Source organism: Ovis canadensis, chromosome 8, assembly GCF_042477335.2.
Source record: "Ovis canadensis isolate MfBH-ARS-UI-01 breed Bighorn chromosome 8, ARS-UI_OviCan_v2, whole genome shotgun sequence".
NCBI lineage: Eukaryota > Metazoa > Chordata > Mammalia > Artiodactyla > Bovidae > Ovis > Ovis canadensis.
The window spans coordinates 24,063,755-24,087,508 of NC_091252.1; the positions used below are offsets into that span (position 1 = coordinate 24,063,755).

General features: G+C 39.4%; 1 protein-coding gene and 1 non-coding gene across 2 annotated transcripts in view; one reads left to right on the top strand and one right to left on the bottom strand.

The window, feature by feature from the left end:
* RNF217 (ring finger protein 217) overlaps positions 1-23,754 on the bottom strand; it is a 119,444-nt gene that overhangs the window by 22,629 nt on the left and 73,061 nt on the right. The window contains exons 2-3 of the mRNA XM_069599050.1: positions 18,081-18,314; positions 3,631-3,795 (exon numbers count right to left, since the gene is read on the bottom strand). Of these exons, the coding sequence (XP_069455151.1) occupies positions 3,631-3,795; positions 18,081-18,314 (399 nt within the window). The remainder of the gene's footprint in view (positions 1-3,630; positions 3,796-18,080; positions 18,315-23,754) is intronic.
* Positions 12,099-12,170, top strand: TRNAG-GCC (transfer RNA glycine (anticodon GCC)). The gene has a single exon. It is a non-coding gene; the product is annotated as a tRNA-Gly (tRNA).

Here is a 23,754-nt window from a genome sequence, read left to right on the forward strand (position 1 = left end):
GTTTAACTTTTATGTGAGGATAAAAATGAAAATGCAACAGTCACATCCTTAGAGATTGCAGGGGCAAATATAGATGTGTAAGCAGCTCCAGAAATCTGATGTTAGAGTCCTTCTGTTCCCTTGTTAGGTTTTATTTACTTTTAATCATGAACTATTTTCAACATTTAAAAATTAAAGATAATGGTGTAATAGACATATATGAATTTATCACCCATTTTTAATAATATTAACATTTTACAATATTTAAGAAATATTTTTGAAGAGATGATACTTACTTTATATATACATTTTTAATATAATTGTTTCTTTATTTTAACTTCCTGCTGGCTTTATACTGGCTTGCCCCAAAGTATTGGGTAAAAGGGACTGAAAATGTGTCCAGCTCTCTTTTAAAGTACATATTTTAAAAAATATACTCAATTCAAAATATAAGAACAAAGTATTTTTAAATTATTAAATAAGCATTTAAAAATACTTGAAATGCTAAATAATAAGAAATGATCATACAGCAATAGTTTTTTAAGCTATTCTGGTGATAAATTGTTTCAGTCTTTTTAGAAAACAAATTGGCAATATGTACTAAATATTGAATATATTGATATCCTTTTAACCTAGTGATTCTATCTTCAGAAAAGGTCCAACATATGGAAAAATATATATTCCAGATGAGTATCATTAACAAATTATAACATAGGGTTATATTTTTAAAGAATTCCAATCCCAAACAAAACCAGTTTTGGTATCTAATAGGTGGAGGATATTTAAGCAAATATTACATAGTTAATAAATGTTGGGCTTCCCTGGTGGCTCAGATGGTAAAGAATCTGCCTGCAATGCAGAAGACCTGGGTTTGATCCCTGGGTCGGGAAGATCCCCTGGAGAAGGGAATGGGAACCCACTTCAGTATTCTTGCCTGGAGAATTCCATGGACAGAGGAGCTTGGCAGGCTACAGTCCACGAGTTGCAAAGAGTTGGACATGACTGAACAACTAACACTTTCACTTTCTTTCATTTAATACATGCTATAAAACCACATAGTAACTTAAGAATGGTTTAAAAAGTTAAATGGAAGAAACACGGGATATCAAATTATCCCCATATTACCATTTTTTTTAAGTTACTTAAATAGGGAAAAGATCAAAGAGCAACAAGACACTGATATGTTAATAGTGAGTATATTAGAGTGTCGAATTTTTTTTCTCTATTTTCCGAATTTCTATCATATGTTACATGATTTTATGGAAAAAAAAATCACTTAAAAATCAAAATAATTATTATAATTATGGATCAATCTAATATACCTATGCAGGGTACATAAATATACTTTGGTCCCAACAAAATTTTAAACACATTTGATTATCATTAATAAAAACATATTTATATAAAAATATATGATAATTGTTTTGTTCACCTGGAAGCACTATCTGAAAATTTTTTTTCATAAGCTCCTAGCATCTTCCTTTTCTACTTATAAATCTTAAAAGAGTATTTAGGAAAATAAAGCCTTGGCCCATTTAAAAAAAGTATTAATTCACTGAGTAATATCTCCCTGTGGATTCCTACTCTTAGAGAGGTTTCATGGGCAAAAATAAAATTTTATGGCCCAACAACAACAAAATCAGAATGAAGAAAATACAAAATTTTAAAGTCACAGGCTTAAAAAAACCCTAAAACAATCTGTATTCAAAACAAGTCATAAAATATGATGTAACCTGACACAAATTTCATGGAACCTGAATCTCACCAGAAAGTGGGTTCTCTGCTCCACATGGAATGAATGTAAACTCATTCCGTGGTTCCTTGGCCCCGTTCCCTTCTAATCAAAAGGTAATTCCTTTTAAAACCTCAACATTTTAGCTATTATTTCAAAAGAAAACCAGCATGTATGTTTTCTCTTAACTGTTTATATTTGTTAAAACTGTGGGGAACCGTCAGTGCATTCAGTAAAGTCATTACAGCTGGGTGCTTTTTCTTTCAATGAATCAGAGTCCATTTAATGTTAGATTAAAGGATTACAGTAACAAATGTATGTTTTTATGTACTACCTCAACTCATTCAGAATATCCCTAACATGAAATGTTGCAGTATTCTTCACTGAGAACACATTCTGCCAGCCAGGCCAACTGGTAACTGTTTCACAGCTTTTCAGAGAGAAATATACAGTATTATGAACAAAGTGTCAAGTAGAATGTCTTAAACAGGGCTCCCGAACTCCTGCTGGCCTTTATTTAGTTCGAAAGGGAGCAGTAGCTCTGAATAAACTGAAAAGGCAGGAGGAAGGGGGAAAGGCCTCATTCTCTCATTGTTCTTCAACGGGTGAAAAATAAGTGTACAGAGCAATCGATGCAGCAACCTGAAACAGTCTTAAAACCAAAGGGATAACTGTACATGGATTTGCCTTCTACAGACAAACAAAGGAAGCTTTTTAACTCAGACATCCATAGATACCACTTTTAACAGGGCCAGGCCAAGCAAACTACTTCAAAATTTTCTTCCAGTTACTAAGAACACAACATGATATTTTAGGCAATGCTTTACTGACTATTAATATACGTATAAACTAGTATATGATGTTGGTGTAGTCAATCTGTGCATACATATATATTTTTTCATCTATAAGCTTCAGAATATACTTATACTACTTCAAGTCGGGTTCACATGATTAATTTTTAAATTTTTTCTGATAATTCAAATTTCTTTTACCTTGGTGCTAAGTTCTCCTGAAAGAAATGACAAAATTATTCTTAAAAGAAAATCTGGCCCAGTTTACACTGAAATGACTGAACTGAACTGAGACATGATTTTCAAAAATAAATTTGGCAAAAACTGAAAACCACACATGGTGGAGTATACATATACATATATACACATATAATTTTCTGCAGTGAGCTTTAGAAAGAGAAAAACTTCAACAGATCCCTGCCTGGTAAGCACCAAATCCAAAGTTTTCTGGCTGGATTTATGTGCTGATTTCTCTATAGGAGAAATTCCTTTCCCTGGCTGTCTGCACAGCTGACATCCAACATCTAGGTGTCTGCTCAAATGCCTGCCAACTCTTGATTATTTGTATGATTATCAAAAGATAATTGAAAAATGGGATCCATAAAGACCTGAGCTTTTAGTTTCTCCCTCACCAGTCTAAAAAAGGAAACGGCCAGTTTAATGTGATCCTAAAATGATACACAATGGCAGAGAGAAACAAACAAACAAAGGCTTACAAGGATTCACAGCCTACCTAATTGAGAAGTGATTATAACACAGTTTGCTAATGTAGACTAGAAATAATACTTTATAGACTTTTCATGAGTTTTTTCCTGTTTATAAATTTCCATTTTTAAATGGAAAATAAGGATTTTGAAGTTTAAGACCCATCCTCAAAATTTAAGGAGTCCACATGTAGACTTAAATTTAAATTCTGAAATATAATGTGAACAAAAATATACACTATATATTTTTTCTATATATTTGTCTCTATAAAATCTTCCTTTTAGCCATATAATTACTCTTCTAAAATGAAACAGCAAGTATTCTTTTTCTCCATGCCTGCATTAGGAAAGTTACACATAGAATCACTTCAACATTGTAAATATTATTGTTCAGTGACCCCCTTCCTCCTAAAGGTGGTCTCACCTTGCACTTTGGACACTTCTGGGCATTCCGCTGCCCATGCTCAATTTCGCTGGCCCAGTGACGCAACAGTTTGTCTCCTTTTTTGTACTCCTTGCAGTTAACACCTTCATGCCAAGGAGAGTGGCACTTAAAACACCAGACGAATTGGCAAGTGGGGCACTGGATCTGTGTAAGGAAAAGTAATGTTAAGTACTAGTGGATATATTTAAAGTGTCTAAGAAGATAAGAATGGTGATGCTTGGAGAAATTAGCTGAAAGGCTATAATTGGTCCAAATTTAAAATACCTCCCCATGGATAAAACCAAAACCACAGGTAAGATATGACTACTCTTATATTAAAGGAGGAAAGAACGGCTTTGGCCTGGATGATCTGGCTGTCTGTAGACCACAGCAGAATTAAACACTTGGGATGTTTTGGAAATCAACTTGGCCTTAAGAAAAGCCCTCAAATTGAAGCACAGAGGTAAAATCTGAAGGTCAAAATGCCCCGAATCCCCACTCAGGCTACCACCCTGGAACTTGTCTGGCCCTTGAACCAGTTTCCCAGGCATTTCCATTGCTCTTGGCTTCATTCACTTTTATAAAATCAAAGCCCCGCCCACCACAAGATGTTTCATCAAATAAAAAACACACCAGCAGATGAACCACTACACCAGCATTTGCTATGATAATGGATACCCCTGGTTTGCTACTCATATAAGGGAGATTAATTAAAAAAATAATACAAAGGATCTTATTAGAAAACTGTATGTATGGTGGTCTTGTGGCCTGTACCTAGGAAACTATCAGAAGATGTCTCTGTATGGTCACTGTGCAGAGGTGTATAGAATGCATGTGTATATTTTAAAAATATCTGTCTTCCTCTTGACAAGAAAGACATTTTATCTGACTTCCTGCATTTTGAATAACAATGGAGTATCCCACTCTCAAACCATACTTCTGGTCCTCACTCTAGAAACATATGGGCATAACTTGACTTTCCTATCTGTTTGATTAAAGTGATTAATAAAATATGTCACTATAAACAATGATAAGTGACTATTCTCCTCTGTGCTCCTGCTTCTTACCTCACTGGGCATGAGTGATTTTACTGACTATACTTTGAAGATGAGTTAGCAAGTCTTCTGGTAAACTGTACATAAGGCCACTACTTTCTTTTTTTGAAAACAGTGGTTCCAATCTATAGGCTAACTGAATGGCAATTATAGTCAACACTTCTGTTATAACTAAGCACTGCAGTATGCACCTATGTCAAGAACAGATAATGCTCTTGCTGTGCAAATATGAGTAACAAAAATACTTTTGCTTTAACTTGATGGCAAAACAAAACAGCATTTTGTCATCAATTTTTTAAAATCTTCATGTATATTTATTAAAATGCTGTTATACGATAATGTTTATACTGTTGCACTGTACGCATTATTTATTTTTATCAACAAACTCATGCTCCAGTCAGTACGAACAACATACGTTTACAGGTGAGGACACTAATGCTCACAGAGATTAAATAACTTGCCCAGAGAAACATAGCAAGTAAAATTGTGACTCCAAGGCCAGCATTCTTTCCATTGTGTTAAAACACTTCCTCATACTAAACTGCACTCTTATTTTGATGATTCAAAAGTAAAATGTCAAGGTCAAAGAAAGTCATGTGGTTAATCTAATCAGTAAATTAGAATTCTATAACACTAAAAATATAAGGTTAACTTTGAAAATCTCTTTCAAGATTTTACTCAGATAAACTAGGAAATCTCTTGTGTTTTTCAAAAAGATGATTTTTTTAGTCATTTAAAATAACCATTATTGCCTTTTCTGATCATTAAAGTTAAATTAATTTATTCTTAAAGTAAGAAGAATGAGTCAAAGTAGGTAAATTCCAGGTAATAAAACAATGTAAAATGATCACTGAAAACAATGAAGAACACCATGTAAATATCATATGGGGCCTATATGAATATATTCTTTTAATATAATGAATGAAATGGGGAAATAAAATAGATTCACGTTACCTCTTGCTTCTGCCACTATGACAGAGGCTTGAATATTTAATTCAGTTATCTTCTATTAGATGTTATACACAATTCTAAATTAACTCTACCATTGTTAAATTAAAAAAAAAAACTCATTGGTTTTTAATGCCAGTCTTAGATTATATTTATGCAATGAATAGCCAAAGAATAACTATAACATGTGCCCCTTGAAACTGGGATTAACTCAAAGAATGTCAGACACTATAATGGCTCAAGGATTTTTGTGACTGATGCTGAACTATCTTATCTACAGATGTCTAATGAAGACAATTGGAAATATGTGGTTCTCCTAAGGTACCAGAATGATAAGGAATCAGGTATTTGGTATCCACCCCAGGATTCTGGCTTCCAACATCACAAAATCAACAACTAAGTTTCACTGCAGATCCTACGGCCAGTCCTCACTGACAACACAGACTTGGCAGGAAACTGTGAGAGGAGTTTTGCAACAAGTTCTCAAGTGAAGATAAATAACTTAAATTCAGACCTGCCTGCTTACTGTCTCTCACTGAAAACAGGAAAATAAATATTGCCTTTCTTTGGATTCCCTCATAGCTCAGTTGGCAAAGAATCTGCCTGCAATTCAGGAGACCCCGGTTCGATCCCTGGGTTGGGAAGATGCCCTAGAGAAGGGAAGGGCTACCGACTCTAGTATTCTGGCCTGGAGAATTCCATGGACTTGAGTCCATAGGGTCATAAAGAGTGGACACAACTGAGCGACTTTCACTTCACTTTGGATTAAAATAATACAAGGACTAACAGGCAATCCCAACCACCTTGTTATTCAAAGACTGCACCTAAATTGTTTGAAGACTGACTTTTTCGCTTGACGATGACTTACTTATTCACTCCAACCTTCAGTTCAGTTCAGTTCAGTCGCTCAGTTGTGTCCAACTCTTTGTGCATGAATCACAGCACGCCAGGCCTCCCTGTCCATCACCAACTCCCGGAGTTCACTCAAACTCATGTCCATCGAGTCGCTGATGCCATCCAGCCATCTCATCCTCTGTTGTCCCCTTCTCCTCCTGCCCCCAATCCCTCCCAGCAGCAGGGTCTTCCTTAACCATACTCAAAGCTGGACTCATACTAAACACCTATAGACATTAACACTATCTTCCTCCATACGAAATGCCATCCCATAATCACAGACTTCCCACATGGAGTACCTGCCTTCTGAGTAATTATATTCACACACAGGTTACCGTGCTGTATCCATGCTACTCAGAGTGTAGTGCAGCATCACTTAGGAGCTTGTTGCCGACAAAAATTCATGTCCCACCCCAGACCTACTAAACCACGGCCTGTGGTTTCACAAGGTCCCCACGCTAAAGTTTGAGAAGCACAGCTCTAGGGGACATGACCCCATCGCAGTGGCCACACCTGATCACACCAGGAATGAGTCCCTAAGCTAAAAGCAGGGATCTGCTTGATGGCAAGCAACCTATGAGGCTGCTGGCAGGAGCTCTGTGCAGAGCATGCTCCTTGGTGAACAGAGATTAGCCAAGACAGATTTTTTTTCTTGAGGAGCGAAACAGGGATACATACACAAGCACTCTACCTTTGCTATACAGGCAAAGACAGAGAACAGCTGAGTGACCACAGCACAGACCACTGGAGAAGGGAACAACAGACATTCACTTCTAGTAACACAACTGAGGGGCTCTCACGCTCCCAGAGCTAGGGTCCAGTTCTCCATGAGGCCCGCATGGGTGGCAGCTGGGACGGCTTTCTTGCCCTTCCTATCTCCCTGCAGCTTTATACTAAAATGCATTACATGATGGAGCTTAAGAGGGGGCATAGCCCTGCTTCTCATAACTGGAAAAAGTCCAATGAACACAACCTATTGAAACCTTTACTAGATCAAATGCTACTTGCTTCAGGATGTCTTCCCTATTTCTCCCAACCAGTTTCGGTATCTTGTAGAATTTACATTAGACATGTAGCTGTCTAATCTCCCTAACAGGCTATAAGTTCACAGAGGGCAAAGGCTGGCTTCTCATTCATTCTGTATTTCCTGAGTTAAGTAACACAGAACTTCTGGCACATGGTAGGCACTTGAGTAAGTTCTTTGTAAAATGAATGATTTTGCACACAGCAAGTATTGCACATTGGCTAACATCACATGAATTTCCAAGAAAAACCAACATGTCTAATTTACAAAAAGTGGCTGAGATGGTATTATTGTGTCTTAGATTACCGGATGATGTTTACTAAATATTATATCCACATGATATTTTACAAAGCATCATGATTAATGTGTAACTCTTCTACAACAGCCACAAGAGTTTCAAAAATAAAGTTATCAGAGACAGGAATCTTCATTAACTTGTTCCATAATCCATGAAATATAAAAGAACCTTATATTACATTTTTTACTTTTGAATTTCCTTAGCTTTTCTAGAATCCTGGGCTACAGTGACTCTCTGAGGACAAATTAAACCAACCCACTTGTCATAAGCAAACTGTATTTTCTCTTAACAGTTCGTCATGCCAATAAAGAAATAACTCACAAAATAAATACAAAATTAAAAACCAAAGAACATCCTAGGAAAGTTTTTTCTTCATGAAATACTACACAGTCCTATGTACATAACTATTTTAAGTAAATCACAAAATCTTTACTTATCAAACTCAAAATATTAGACAATATCCATGTATAAATATAGCATGGCCAATATGAATTAACTTGGTTTTCTAAGAAGAGTTTGCTTTATTATTAAAAGAACTTCAGATTAAGACAAATAATTAAAAAACACTCCAAAATTCATTTTCCATTCAACAAATACTTACTAAGCACCTTCAAATAACAGATACTGAGTGCACTAATTTTAGATATATCAGAAAGAATGGAATATTGTCCTCAAAAAAATTACTGAACACAGAAAAATATCAACCTGAGAGCTATAAAACCATGTGATAACTACTGGAGTGGAAGCCTGGACAAGTGGGAGCCGTGGGAAAACTGCCTCAAGGAAGGGCCAAAGGGCAGAAGTCAGAAAGAATAAGGCCTTGAAAGACGAGTGGGGTTTCACTGGGAAAAGTCATGGGATCGCAGTGCAGGCCGAGAGCCCAACCCGAGCTGCCACTGAGGCCTGAGCAAACACAGTGCACCAGGGGAACAGCAAGTGCTCGCGTGGGACCTGGAAAGAAGAACCACTTCATCTGGGTCAGCCCTGAATCTCGCCAACACACCCAAGAAACAGAGTTCAATCAGCCTTACATTAAGGTTCCTATACTCGTGATGTGTGTTTCAAAGCATACTGCGGTCCAGAAACCTCTCAGATGAACCATATACAACTTATGGATGTCAGACTAGAGTGTCTGAAAGAAACAAATCAATATATATGTAAATAATTGTGACATCTCATAATTATAAAAGTCCCTTCAGTAGTGTCCAACTCTTTCATGACACCATGGACCATAGGCTGCCAGGCTCCTCTGTCCATGGGATTCTCCAGACAAGAATACTGGAGCGGGTGGCCATGCCCTTCTCCAGGGGATCTCCCCAAGCCAGGGATTGAATCCACAACTCTTGAGTCTCCTGTATTTGCAGGCGTGTTCTTTACCACCAGTGAAAAAGTTCCATAACAGCTTTAAGTGGTTTTCTCAAAGAGGAGGAGATTGTGAGGAGGTGCTGAGTATTACAGAGGAGAAAAGAAGTCTCCAACGCATGGCTTTAAATACTTTCAAGGAAGCACAATCTGCTCCCTTTTAAGATCAAATCTAACAGAAGGAGTGGCAGTGGGGGAAGGGTCTCCACATGGGAAGATGACTTGAATTCTTGCTTTGATTTTTAATTCCTAAGATTTTACCTGCTACTTGGGATTCTCACCCTGAATGCAGTGCCAATAATACATAGCTCCATGAGGCACTGCTCCTTGAACACGGTCCAAACGTGGCCAAGTGACCCTTCCCTTAATTTCTCACAGTATAGCTTAAACTAAATGGGAAAATGAAAGGGAAACTTTCCTGAAGGTTGGGGACCAAATAAGGACAAAAATGCAGAATAACAGATGACAAGATAACCTAAATGGAGACGGTGTTTATTCATATAAATCACCTTACCCACCTTCCCCTTATTGGTTTCCAGGCTCCTTTCACATAAGCAACACACAAATTTATTGCACAATAGGTGGAGCTAACGGTAAAGAACCTGCCTACCAGTGCAGACAGACGGAAGACTCAGGTTCAATCCCTGGGTGGGGAAGATCCCCGGGAGGAGGGTATAGCAACTCACTCCAGTATCCTTGCCTGGAAAAATCCTACAGACAGAGGAGCCTGCTGGGCTATGGTCCAAAGGTCGCAAAGAACTGGACACAGCTGAAGTGACTTAGCATGCATGTATACATTCACTTCAATACTAACTTTTGTTTTTAACTGAGAGGCAAACTTTTCTAGGACAGTATGTTGGAACTTGGGAACAGGGATTCTGTCCTTTGAAGATTCCTCCTTTCTTTGAGAATCACTGTTCTATACTAATCCCTCTTGCCTGGAAACATCTTTAAGCATTTATAGACTCCTCCTCTAAACCTAGAAAGCAAGAACCAGTGGAGTATGTGAGTCTATGAGGACTCACCTCTTCATAGATGAATATAAAGTCCTGGAAGATTCTGCTCCAATTTATATAAACCCCAACTCCCTAGCCACGGCAGGATGACATCATCCAGTTTTCAAAAGGACACCCTACTCGGAAGACAACACAAAAGACTAACCTCTCACAGAGATACAGCGGAAGCAGCAAGAGGGCCATCTAAGTACAGAGTGTACATGAGAAAGTGGGAGTTCTCTCTGTGACCAATAGGTGAAGCAGGAGAAAGAGATCTCAGTCTGAAGGTAACAATGACTCTTTCAAAACGGAAGGGAATGATTCTATAAGTAGCAGGTTCCCTGACAATGGAAGCCTTCAGTGTCCGAAGGGTCACTTGGTAGGCATTTTGTAGAGAGGATTTATGCACACGTAGATGAATGCATGCGATTCCGTTACAGCAAAGGCCCCCCGTCTCTGGGATCTAATGTCTGATGATCTGAGGTGGAGCTGCACAGGGTGGCTCAGATGGTTAAGAACTACCTGCAATGCAGGCAACCTGGGTTTGATCCCTGGATGGGGAAGATCCCACGGAGAAGGGAATGGCCACCCACTCCAGTATTCTTGCCTGGAGAATTCCATGGACAGAGGAGGCTCATGGGCTACAGTCCATGGGGTATCAAAGAATCAGACATGACTGAACGACTAACACTTTTACACCTTCACATACACTGACTAAATGCATGAGGTTCCCTTATAGCAAAGGCTACCAGCCTCTGGGACCTAAATCCTGATGACTTGAAGTGGAGTTGCACATAAATGTAATGCCCTTGAAACATCCACCTCCCCCTGGTCCATGGAAAAATTGTCTTCCACAAAATCAGTCCATGGTGCCAAAAAGGTTGTGGACCACTGCCTTACAGTTTTGAATGGGTAACTACGGCAAAGTAGGAATACAGAGTAAGGTAGGTGAGAAATGCACAGTCCTAACGTCTTACAGAACTTTTTACAATGAACACCAGACCTGGCTTGCTTTTACCCACTATCCAGCAGGTCATCAAAAAGAAGTGATTCTTCACGTGCCTCATGTGCTAAAGATCCAAGGGATGATATGATAAAGTGAAAAAAACAAACAGTTCTCAATCCTACGGCAGGTCAATTCACAGGAGCCATGAGCCTCTAATATTAAAATTATTGTAGTTTTTTTTCTTTATTAAGGTTAGATGTAGGCTAAAATTTCAAGTGAATTTCAATATTTGGCTTTTGTTGTTAGAAGTTTCACGCACAAGGAAAGGCTCTGTAAAATATTATGGCTAATTTATGCATCAAGAAAGGAAACAAAGACCAATTTCAGCAAAGCGTCTCATTAGAAACTAGAGGTACAAATGCATTCTAATAAAATTATTAGGCCTTGCATCATAATTGAGCATGACACATTTTTTTCAGCGACCACATATATAACATCCGCTGTTTATGATGGCTTTCCTGTTTTAAAAAATTTAGTTGACTTACAATACTGTATTAATTTCAGGTGTACAGCAAAGTGATTCAGTTATACGTATACATCTGTTCTTCTTAAGGGGTATCCCAGGTAATGAACCCACCTGCCAACGTAGGAGACATAGTAGAGACAAGTTTGATGCCTGGGTTGGGAAGATCCCCTGGAGGAGGGCACGGCAACCCACTCCAGTATTCACACCTGGAGAATCCCATGGATGGAGGAGCCTTGTGGGCTACTGTCTACTGGGTTGCAAAGACTTGGACACGACTGAAGTGACTGAGCACACACGCATTCTTCTTCCGACTCTTTCACCATTTAGGTTATTACAGAATACTAAGTAGAGTTCCCTGTGCTATTCAGTAGGTCCTTGTTAATTATCTGCTTTACATATAGTACTGTCTCTATACCAGCTTCCCTGGTGGCTCAGACGGTAAAGCGTCTGCCTGCCATGCAGGAGACCCGGGTTCGATCCCTGGGTCGGGAAGATCCCCTGGAGAAGGAAAAGACAACCCACTCCAGTATTCTTGCCTGGAAAATCCCATGGTCGGAGGAGCCTGATAAGGTTACAGTCCATGGGGTCACAAAGAGTCGGACACGACTAAGCGACTTCACTCACTCAGTGTGTCTATGTTACTCCCAACCTCCTAACTGATCCCTCCCCACAAATGGCTTCTTCAAACCAGAATCAAGAATTCCATCTATCTCCCTCACAAATCTATGCTAGCAACAATCATTTAAGAAACTACGATTGTTTTCTCTCAGCTCCTGACATTCATGATGCATTGCTGCCAAGAGAATTCAGTGTGTGTCATGAGCTAAACTGATCTTGCCAGGCTGATGCACAAGCTGACTCTCAATTTGTAAACACTGTCAACTTAAAGTGATGGTGTCGAGGGAAAACTGAGGAGCAGAGCAGCATGCTAACTGCACTTCCACGGGAAAGCTGCAAACATTTTTACAGATGGAAAAAAAATCCTCAAATTGTCTTTACTAGAAGGAAGCTTAAGCACATTTTATTGACTTTTTAGCCTATATTTCTATAAATGAAAACTGTTTATTAGAAGTATGACTGGAGAGGTGCAGGTGATTTGAACAAAAGACTGGCAGGTCCCTAGAAGCAGAAGTAGTAGGAAGTCATTGCCACTCCTAGGGCCAAAGAGGCAAGGGATGAACTTTCTGGAGCCTAGTGAGCGTTAGAAACATGGGCGGGGGCAGGGGAGGGCCCTCTAGAGGGAAGCCACAGTCGCGGAGGGACACAGCTACTGCTAGAGCTTTGCACTGAAGTAGGAAGGGAATGGGCCTTCCCTGCTGGCTCCGTTGGTAAAGAATCCACCTACAATGCAGGAGACTTGTTTGTACTGCAGGAGATTCGGGTTCCATCCCTGGGTTGGAAAGATCCTCTGGAGAAGGAAAAGGCAGCCCACTCCAGTATTCTTGCCTGGGAAATCCCATGGGCAGAATAATGCACGCACGATGCTCTCTTTCCACTCTCTCCTTCCCTGCCAATGCCAACCCTCGGCTGAACCCAAACAGGAATTGAGATGCTAAGGAAGCGTGGAGAAGCAGTCCAAAAGATGCCAAAGAGGCATCTTTCTGGAGTATAGGACAGGTCATTGGAGATTGAATGACAGACACAGGAAGAAAGTAAGTTGGGTAGTACCAGAATACCAGCCTTTCACTTAAGCATATTTTAAAGTCTATCAGTTAGGAGCAACAGACCCGTTGACTTGATTACATTCTTAAAGACCTTAGAAAAGTTCTCTCTCACATGAAGAAATAATGTATTTAACTGTGACTTCTAACCAGAAGATTTATAGTTACAAGAGGGAAAGTAATACATAAGACATAAGGTAAGAACACAGAGGGAGTTTCCCCAGGATGTTTTATTGGCTTTTTTCTCCTTATGATGAGTCAAAGCACCATTCTGTGAATTATCAAGGTTCAGCTTAATATTTGTGGGAAGAAGAGTGGGAATGACTGTGAGTTTTGCCTCAAGGAAACCATAAAAAGGGTTATTTCCAACATGCTCCCTTGTTGATTTATGCATGTTTTTCAACTTACTCCAAATAATGTGAAAAGGGGGATCATTTCTTGGTCTACCCTTGGAAATAAGAAGGAAACCCAGAATTGCCCATACCTCAGTAAAACTCCTAGGAGTAAAATAAGTATATTTAAATTATTTGCAATCCTCTATTCTTTCCCACGAGAAACTAACTTTTCCTACCTCCCAAACACATAGTTTTCATTTCTGTGACCTCCTCCTCTTCCCAAATATTAATGATTTCCATCAGATCACTCCTAGCATTAGATCCAAGCCTGCTAGACTTCTCTTTGATGCTCCAAAAGGTTCTTTAAACTCAAAGAACTTAAAGTCTGTTTCATCCCCCTTTCACTCTGACCATCCATCAGTCACCCAATCTTTTACTCCACCTCTATTCTTTTTGATTCCTCCATCCCCTCCCTAATAACCCAGGTTGTTCATTCTGCTGACTTTTCCTAATAATGATAATAAGCATACTAATTTCTAGCATGTGTTGAGCACTTAGGATATATCAGACATGGTGCTATACACTTTATATGTGTGATCTTACTTACCTTTTTACACTCTTATGACAGGTATTATTTCTACCACCAGTAAAAGATGCAGAAGCTGTTCTTAGGGTTACAGAGCTAGCACATGGCAGTCTGAGAATTTAAATCTGGTTTGAAGCCTGTGCTCTGACCCACCTTTTCCAGCATAGCAAATTCAACAGCTTAATGCATTTGCCCTTTAATGAAGCCTTCCCAACCTCTCCTGCCCTTTCTTCTCCTATGCGCTCAGCATTTTCCACCCACATTTATTACAGTACAAATTATTATTTATGCACTGGCCCATTGATTAGTTCCCTCATGAAATGTATTTTGAGACAAGACTCTATCAGACAGAGTGCTTGACACAGGTTATCAGCAGTAAGCAAGTCTGGACCTGGTCTCCTAGAGACCAGTGGGAGAGACTTTAAGCAAATAACCACACAAATACACCATAAAATCCCAGATGATAATTGCTATGGAGAAAACCTTCAGGTGCTGGTGATGTGCCTGTCTGCAGGCGTCACCTGAGCACCATTACAGCCCAGCCATTTTTATTTTCTCCAAGCTAACTAGTTCTCTGTATTAACATGCACTGGGAGCTGCATTAATGAATTATAAACTCTTTAGGTTAGAAATTAGATTTCTAAATGGCAAGTGAAATCAATCTCATAGTAGTGGAATGGTGAAACTTCTTGGCCTCATGAATTTCAGAAGACAAATGTTAGGAATGAGAAAGACTGGATTTGTCCACAGGCAAGGTTGTCTCAACGTAAGTTTCTCAATTCAGGAATGTGCTTGTTCTATTTCATATTAGAATTTTGTGGAGTTCAGAACATAATGAAAAGCTCTATTTCCTGAACTGTGGCCAAAAGATGTTGAATGAGGGCCTGAACAAGATAAGAATTCTTGTTCCTGCTTGTTAATATAGTCTGTTTATCCTTTTTCCATATGAAGAATACAAAAATGTTACAGAAACCTATTTAAATGGAATATTCAAATATGATATAACATGTGTGATATACTAGAAGTATATGCATGCATACTCAATCGCGTCTGACTCTTTGTGACCCCACAGACTATAGCCCACCAGGCTCCTCTATCCATGGAATTTTCCAGGCAAGAATGCTGGAGTGGGTTGCCATTTCCTACTCCAAGTGATCTTCCCGACCCAGGGATCAAATCTGTCTCCTGCAATGGCAGGCGGATTCTTTACCACTGAGCCATGTGGGAATCCACTAAAAGTATTTCCTGGTATAAAATAGCTATAATATTTTGAAGCAATTTTAACCTTGGATGTTAAGTGCCTCTGAACTGACAGCAGAAACCACAATCAATCCTCAAAGAATGACATCTTGGATCAGGATATTATTAATATGACTTGACTCAGAAAGAATATTGAAATATCTATTCTAAGGGTTTCATCAATATATACAAAACACAATATAGACTCTAAGGAATATTATGAAGAGATTTTACATTGCTCAAACATGTTGATATTAGCAAGTAAACTTTTCTCTGTTTCTGTTGCCTCATGATTCAATTTATTGCATTCAAGTACTTGAATTCACTACTCTTAAAATTATGACAAATTATACCAATTTGGATTCTGTTATTGGGCAAACTGAATTTTAAAAAATACAGTCAACCTAACAAATAAGCATTGGCTAATCCCCCCAAATGGGATCAGTTTAGGGTGCCATACTGTAATGAATGTCACAGTTCCTTTGCTTGAGTATCCATGTCTGTGTTCTCTTTACTCATAAGATCCAGACAGGTATGGGCATGTAAATCACGTAGTTAATGCTAATGTGAGAACTTGGAATTTAATGATGAAAATGCTATGTGAACACTGTGGGTGGTGCTGGTTTAGTCACTAAGTCGTGTCTGACGCTTAAGACCTCACGGCCTGTAGCCCTGCAGCCTCTTCTATCCGTGGGATTTCCCAAGCAAGAATTCTGGAGTGGGTTGCCATTTCCTTCTCCATATAAAACACTGTACCAAGCAGTAAAAAGTCACTGCTTCAGAAATTCTCTGAATTATCCCTAAAACTCTGCAGAGTACAGAACACGGAGATTATTTACCACTTCTGTTGTACGTCATCTCTTCTAGAAAAGTAATTAAGGAAAACAGTAATAACCATCCCCCAAATCTGTACTAGTTTTATTTTTCTTGAGTTGTTTAATAAAATAAATATAAAATATATAAAAAATAAGTTTCACTTTATTTTGAGGTTTTCATCTCTCACCTATTACCAAGACTTTTAACTGCTTCCTGATCAACAACATTTAGTTTGTATTTACTTCTGCTTCATTTATTGCCAAGGTTCCCAGTTCTGCTGCCTATTAGAGCCACTTGGTGAGGTTCAAAAATTCGGAAGATAGTTGGTAGGGAGGGCTTAGGGACTGAGAACTGGTGTGCCTGAAAGCTCCCCAGGAGATTCCAATGTACGGTCAGGGCAGTGAAGCAAGGGTTGCCCCTGCTGATGTTGCTGTGTTTCCCTGCCTTCAGTCTTGCCTTCAGTCTCTGCTATCTTCCATATGCTGCCAGAATGACCTTTCTGTAACGCCAGCAGCCAAGCCTGAGTTACAGGGTGAAAGACTCAACATGCTTTGCTCTTCAATACCTGACCTGCTGCCTGTTCTTCATTCTCTTTCCACTACTTCTACCAAGCACTTGCTTTCAGCAAGCCTGCCTCCGCCTCTGGGCCTGGCACTTACTCCTCCCTTGCTCTGAAATGATCTCCCCTGTGTATCTGCCTGGAGAACTGCATCTTCTCCAGGAAGCCTTTCCTGACCTGCCAGCCCCTCTCTTCTGTCAGTGTTCGCAAAGCACAAGTCTACTGGGCTTCACGTTTTTGTTTTATGACTACTCATATCATTTTTTTTAGGTTTTCATTGGACGAGAGTTGTGTTAGTTTATACTGTACAGCAAAGTGCATCCGCTATACATGTACGTACATCCCCTCCTTTTTCTGGATTTCCTTCCCATTTAGGTCATCACAGAGCACTAAATAGACTTCTCTGTGCTACACAGTATGTTCACATTAGTTACCCATTCTGTGCATAGTATCAGCAGTGCACACATGCTAATCCCAGTCTCCCAATGCATCCCATCCCCGCCTTTCCCCCTTATGACTACTCATACTGCACTATCATTTTAGAACATGTGACTCTCACCTTCATTAGACATCTTTTGAGCAAGGACTATGTCACGTTTGCCACTGAATCCCGCAAACTTAGCACACTGCCCAGCATATACTGGCATTTTGTATTTGCTGAATAAATGAGTAAATAGCGTATTACACTATTTTACTTATTGGGTCCACTGAAAAAAATCTCAGATGGTAAAGCATCTGCCTGCAGTGCAGGAGACCTGGGTTTGATCCCTGGGTTGGGAAGATCCCCTGGAGAAGAGAATGGCAACCCACCCCAGTACTCTTGCCTAGAAAATTCCATGGATGGAGGAGCCTGACGGGCTCCAGTCCATGGGGTCACAAAGACTTGGACATGAGTGAGCAACTAACACACATTTATTTAATATTTAGTAACAGCAGTGATAATTACTTTAAAAACTAGTCTTTTAATTTGGCTATGAGTGAATTTTAAACGGGTTAAAGCCAAAGGAGAACTTTAATTAAATCCTCACGAGTACTCTCCTATTAGCAGCATCCCCAAACCACACATTTTCAGAATTACAGCCATTGTATACTCACCTTGAACTCCGATAAGGGAAGGAAGCCCACTCAATGCCTACCACAAGTTGGCCTAACTTGGCTGCTCTCACTATGTGACATCTAACCCACAACTCTGGTGAACATGCTTACTTTGTATTTGCTTTCTGATCTGGAAGGGGTGGGAATATGTCCTTTTTTCTTGAAGGTTGTAAAGTGCTTGCACTGAGGACAGGGCTTGGTGCTGGCATCAATACGGCCAAGTTCCAAGAAGTACTTGTATTTGATGGAGTCTTCATGTGTCAGGTTATAGACAACCATCGTTTCTTCCAGGAATTCAAAGCACTCAGTGATAGGGCATTTGATTTCCACTTGGCCAAGCTGTACCTGTGTGAAAGAACAAACGGGAGAGGAAAAAAAGGCACTGGTTATTACACTCTCTTCTCTTTTCATATGGTAATGCTTACTTCATAATTATAGCAAAGGATTATCTGTCACTTTTCATGACTCTGTAGCATACATAATAAATGATAATCACTTTGGTACCCATGTCAGGTGATACCAAATAATTACTATATAACGTTTCCAAAATGACTGATAGGGTATTTAAGCATTCTCTATCATTAAATATAATGATTATGAAATATGAGAACTGGAATGGGCCTACATTACAGGCTCACCCGGGAAGCAAATTATCATTCAATCCTCTGCAACCTGCAGGATGAGACAGCATTCAGACAATGAGCCAAATAAAAGAACAGCTTGCATGAAAAGGTGTTTCAGATTTTTCAACCTTACTACAAAGTTCCTGCCAGGCTCCTCTGTCCACAGGACTTCCCAGGCAAGAATCCTGGAGTGGGTTGCCATTTCCTTCTCCAGGGATATTGATTCCAGACCCAGGGATCAAACTCAGGTCTCCTGCATTGCAGGCAGATTCTTCATCATCTGAGCCACCAGGGAAGCTCAAATTTTTCTCACCATAGCCTTACTCAGCACTAGACTTAGGGCACATTTAACTTTATGATGACCAAAATAAAATAGGATTTTACTTCTATATGCAACATCCAATAGTCTAAAAATTATTGCTAAAAAGAAAAAACCCTTTCCCCTGACTTTCCCAGGTAAAGAACATATAACTGTTCCCATGTCATGAGAATCATACAAACAAGTAAGAAAATTAAACCAATCATAAAACTGTAAAAAAATCCCTCTGAGATCTGGCTGCTTCTGAATTAATTTATAAAATGAACTCCTTCAAAGAACTACAGAGTTAGATTAGCAGAGGGGAGAAGGAATGTACTGGAATGACACATTTACTATTTATTTGATAGAGAACTCAGGAAATGGCTAGCATTAAAAATTACAGTATAAGATTCAAGTACAAAGCATGGACACAATTAAGTTTCAAAGGACTTTAAGAAATAAACTACTTTTTAAGGATGACTTGGGCTTGTTTTCCATAAATAGTAACAAAAACCCTTTACAGTCCTGGCATCATAGTCTCTTTTTGCCCATCTTAGGGTAGCAAAGGGAGGCAGTGAAAGCTCTAAATGGAAAACAACCCCAAACCATTTCTTTCTCACTTGGTGAACTTTACATTTTGAGGTGAAACTCATTGACCTTAATGAGAAAAGCCCACTATTAAGATGGAGAGAGGAATGCGAAAAAGTCACCTGATCTGGGGAAAGAAAACATCTATAATGAGCAATTAACAAGGACCCTAAGTTCATAGTAACTTTGAACTTTGCTGTTTATCTCGAGGAAAGGTAGGTAAGAAGCTACACTCTATAGGATGCCTGGGAACAACATATTTAACACCAGTAAAGAACATAAGCCAGACTGATAATCAAAAAAAAAATCTAACTTTGGATAAGCCACCTTATTAGTACTGGCCTGTTGAAAGGTAAGTTTCCATATCATCTTATGCTACTACTGTACAAAGATGGTCCAGAGATGCTTTTCAAGTATTAGCCCAAAGCAATTTTTTCTACTTTTTTGATGAGTCTGCTTATAGTTACAATCAGATCTTATTATTACACTTGTTAGTTATTACAACCCAAATTATGTTTTATATTAAATTATTTTCAGTTATAGCCGAAGTCAGAGGCTGTGCAGATAAACTGGGATCCGAACAAGAGGGCAGAGTATGATGCCACCTTAGGAGTCTGAAGCAGACACCTATGAAAATTGAAAACTTCTGTTTTCTGCATGTGAAAAGACAATTTCTTTTCATTCTACACAGAAGAGTTCACTTGGTACATCTCAAGTGACTCCTGCTTACTGGGGAGCTGCATACTTGGGGGGAGTAAGAGCTGGAATATTTTACTCCCAGGTCAATGTTTAACCTCCCCTCCCTTGCCTGTAAGTTTATTTAAGTAAATAAATAGTAACGATGGAAGTAGTAATTTCACAGCCACCCCGGTAGTCAGGTCTCAAAGCATGCAGTACACGGGCCAGACGATCCACGCAGCTCGAGGGAGTGGGTCGTCTTGTCCCTCTGCCAGCAGCAGGAGCTCATATCACACTGGGACACCTACTGTCTGAGGTCCAAACAAAGCCTCATCTTCTTCACGCTTCTCAGATATCTGCCTGCAAGTCTACTCCATTCCCAAAGAACCGTTTCCTTTTGCTCCACACCCTCTGCATTTTGCCTACTTCATACCTCTCTTCTCTCTGAAAGCTCCAAAATCTCTGCCCTGCTACACTGAGCCAAATGATCTCATATTTTATTAAACAGAAGCAATATGATAATCTCCCATGACCCTCCCACTACCAACTCTCCAATGCCTGTCCCCATCTTTTCTGTCTTCCCTTTTTATTAGCTTTTGTGTTTTTCTTTATTTTAATTTCTATTTTATATTGGCATATAGTTGACTTGGGCTTCCCAGGTGGCACGGTGGTAAAGGATCCACCTGCTAATGCAGCAGACGCTAGAGATGCAGGTTTGATCCTGAGTTGGGAAGGTCCCCTGGAGTAGGAAACGGCAACCCACTCCAGTATTCTTGTCTGGAAAACTTCATGGACAGAGGAGCCTGGTGGGCTACAGCCCATGGGGTCCCAAAGAGTAGGACATGACTGAGCATGCAGCAAGAAGAATAGCTGATTTACAGTGTAGTGTTCGTTTCAGGTGTAGAGCAAAATAATTTAGTTATACACATACGTACATCTCAGAGAAGGCAATGCCACCCCACTCCAGCACTCTTGCCTGGAAAATCCCATGGACGGAGGAGCCTGGTAGGCTGCAGTCCATGGGGTCGTCAAGAGTCAGACATGACTGAGTGACTTCACTTTCACTTTTCACTTTCATGCTTTGGAGAAGGAAACGGCTCCCCCCTCCAGTGTTCTTGCCTGGAGAATCCCAGGGATGGTACAGCCTGGTGGGCTGCCGTCTATGGGGTCGCACAGAGTCGGACACGACTGAAGCGACTTAGCAGCAGCAGCATACATACATCTATTCTTTTCCAGATTATTTTCCCATGTAGGTTATTACAGTATTGAGTAGAATTTACTGTGCTATACAGTAGGCCCTTGCTGACTATTTCATATATAGTAGTATGTATATGTTAATCCCAACCTATTTTATCTGTCTTCCCTCCTTTTACAGCACAGAGCCTGAATCTACTTCCAGACGGCATGAGTCTCTCAAAGTGTCTATTGAGAATTCAAGTTTCCTGGCCCATGCAAGGCCTATAAAATGTGAATTATTGCTGGTAAGGTAATAATTGGAGCAATTACTCATACAAGCATCATACTTCTTCATACTAACATCCCCTTTTCCATAATAAAACACTACTCATGACCTAGGCAATCTCTGGCCTGTACATGTCTATTTTTTTCAGAATTATTTCCTCAAAAGATCACTAAAAAATAATTATCACGATTGAGTAAAATACATTCATTTATTTGTTCAACAAGGTACATAATTCATCAATTCAAAGATGCATTTTTTCAACATTTTAATATTTCAAAAGGCAAGACTATTTTACAATTGATAGTATTTAACACTGTGCCATAGTTTAATTAGCATCATTTTAATTTTCCTAGAGACACATAATATAACACTGCATCCTACAACTGTATCACATCTTAGATTTCAACTAAAAGTGGCTTTTACAGGTTTGGCTTGTTATGATGGATTCTGGGGAAATGAGAAGACAGAGAGAGAAAGAGATACAGGGCTTCTATTGGAGGAAACACACGGTAAACAAGTAAATGGATCAGGTGGACTGGAATCCGTCTACCTATGAAAGAACTACACATCAAAGGAGGTATCTCCGAAGAGGTGCCGGCTAAGAACAAAAGGGCCGGTCACGCAAAGAACTTGCAGGAGGGACTGAACGGCCGAGAGAACAACGACATGGCTGCAGGGCAGAAAGTGCTGCCGCGCCTGTGTGCAGGGAACAGAACCGAGCAACTGAAACTCGAACCCAGTGAGCCAGAAGCGCGGGCCTTGCCGGCTGTGACCGGGAGTGTAGATCCTGCCCTAGGTCCACTATCAATCCCTGACTGGTTCTGTGAGGAGCAGTGACATCCCCTGACTTACATCTTACGAAGAAGTCATCCTGGCTCTTCCCAGAGAATACACCGGACCAGAGAGGGCAGCAGTATGTCCTCTGGTTCTTTCCACCACTGGCACTTGACTACTGCAGTTATCCAGGCAGCACACGACAGGTGACTGAACTAGGCAGCAAGAGGTAGCCGGACATGAGATGCATTTCGGAAATGGAACCAATGGGGTCTGGTGATGAACCAGATACGGAGGATGAAGTAAAGGCAGGAGTCAAGAATTCCAGGTTTTTGGCTTGAAATAACCTGATGATTGGTGGGTGCTATTAATACTCACTGAGAATTTCTAATAAAACACAGTTTACATGGATATGTGATACTTGCTGGAAATGACTCACTGCAAATTTAGTAAAGATTAATTCATCCATAAAACATAGATTAAATTCCTATAATATTACAGGTAAAGGATATAAAAGTCCAGGATATAAAGTAGCTTAAACCATGAATCCTACCCTCAAGGAACTTGAGAATATAGTAATTAAATTTGTGTTGATAGCCTCTTCTAGCAATTTGGAATTTAGTGGTATTTAACTGGAGAAGGAAATGGCAACCCACTCCAGTACTCTTGCCTGGAAAATCCCATGGACAGAGGAGCGTGGTAGATTGAGTGACTTCTCTTCTTCTTCTTCAATTCATTTAATATTCTATGCCCAAATTTAAAAATTATTAGGAACACATATACATATGCACAAATCTTCAGATTGGTATTATGAACCCTTAAGTACCCATGCTTTAGCTTGGTCAATTTTATTTTTTCTCTGCCCTGACCTTCTACCGTCTTCCCATATTATTTAGTCCAAATACCAGACATCATGTCATTTCACTCACAAATATTTCAATTTAAGTCTAAAGAAAATAAGAAATCTTTAAAAAATATATAATCACTATACAAAATATTTTTTAAAGTGACAATAATTCTTTAATATCAACTTAGTTTCAGTAACGTCATCTAACTTCTATTTATAGGATTTTTTGTACTTAGTATAATTAAAACAAAGGCCAAAATTTCTGTTGCGTTCAATGCTAATGCTACTATTTATATCACTGAAAAATAGGCTCTCTAAATCTGAACAAAAGCATGTCCATTCTTGAAGACAAAATTATTTAATTCTACAACAGTCTCCAAGGGCATTAGTAAGAGACACAGTTACCCACTTAATGTTCAAGTTAAATGGCTAATTTGCCACTTGGGAGAACTCAAAAGTAATTCAGTGACACAGGTGAGGGAGACAACTGGAAAAGTAACAGATTAATTAACTCT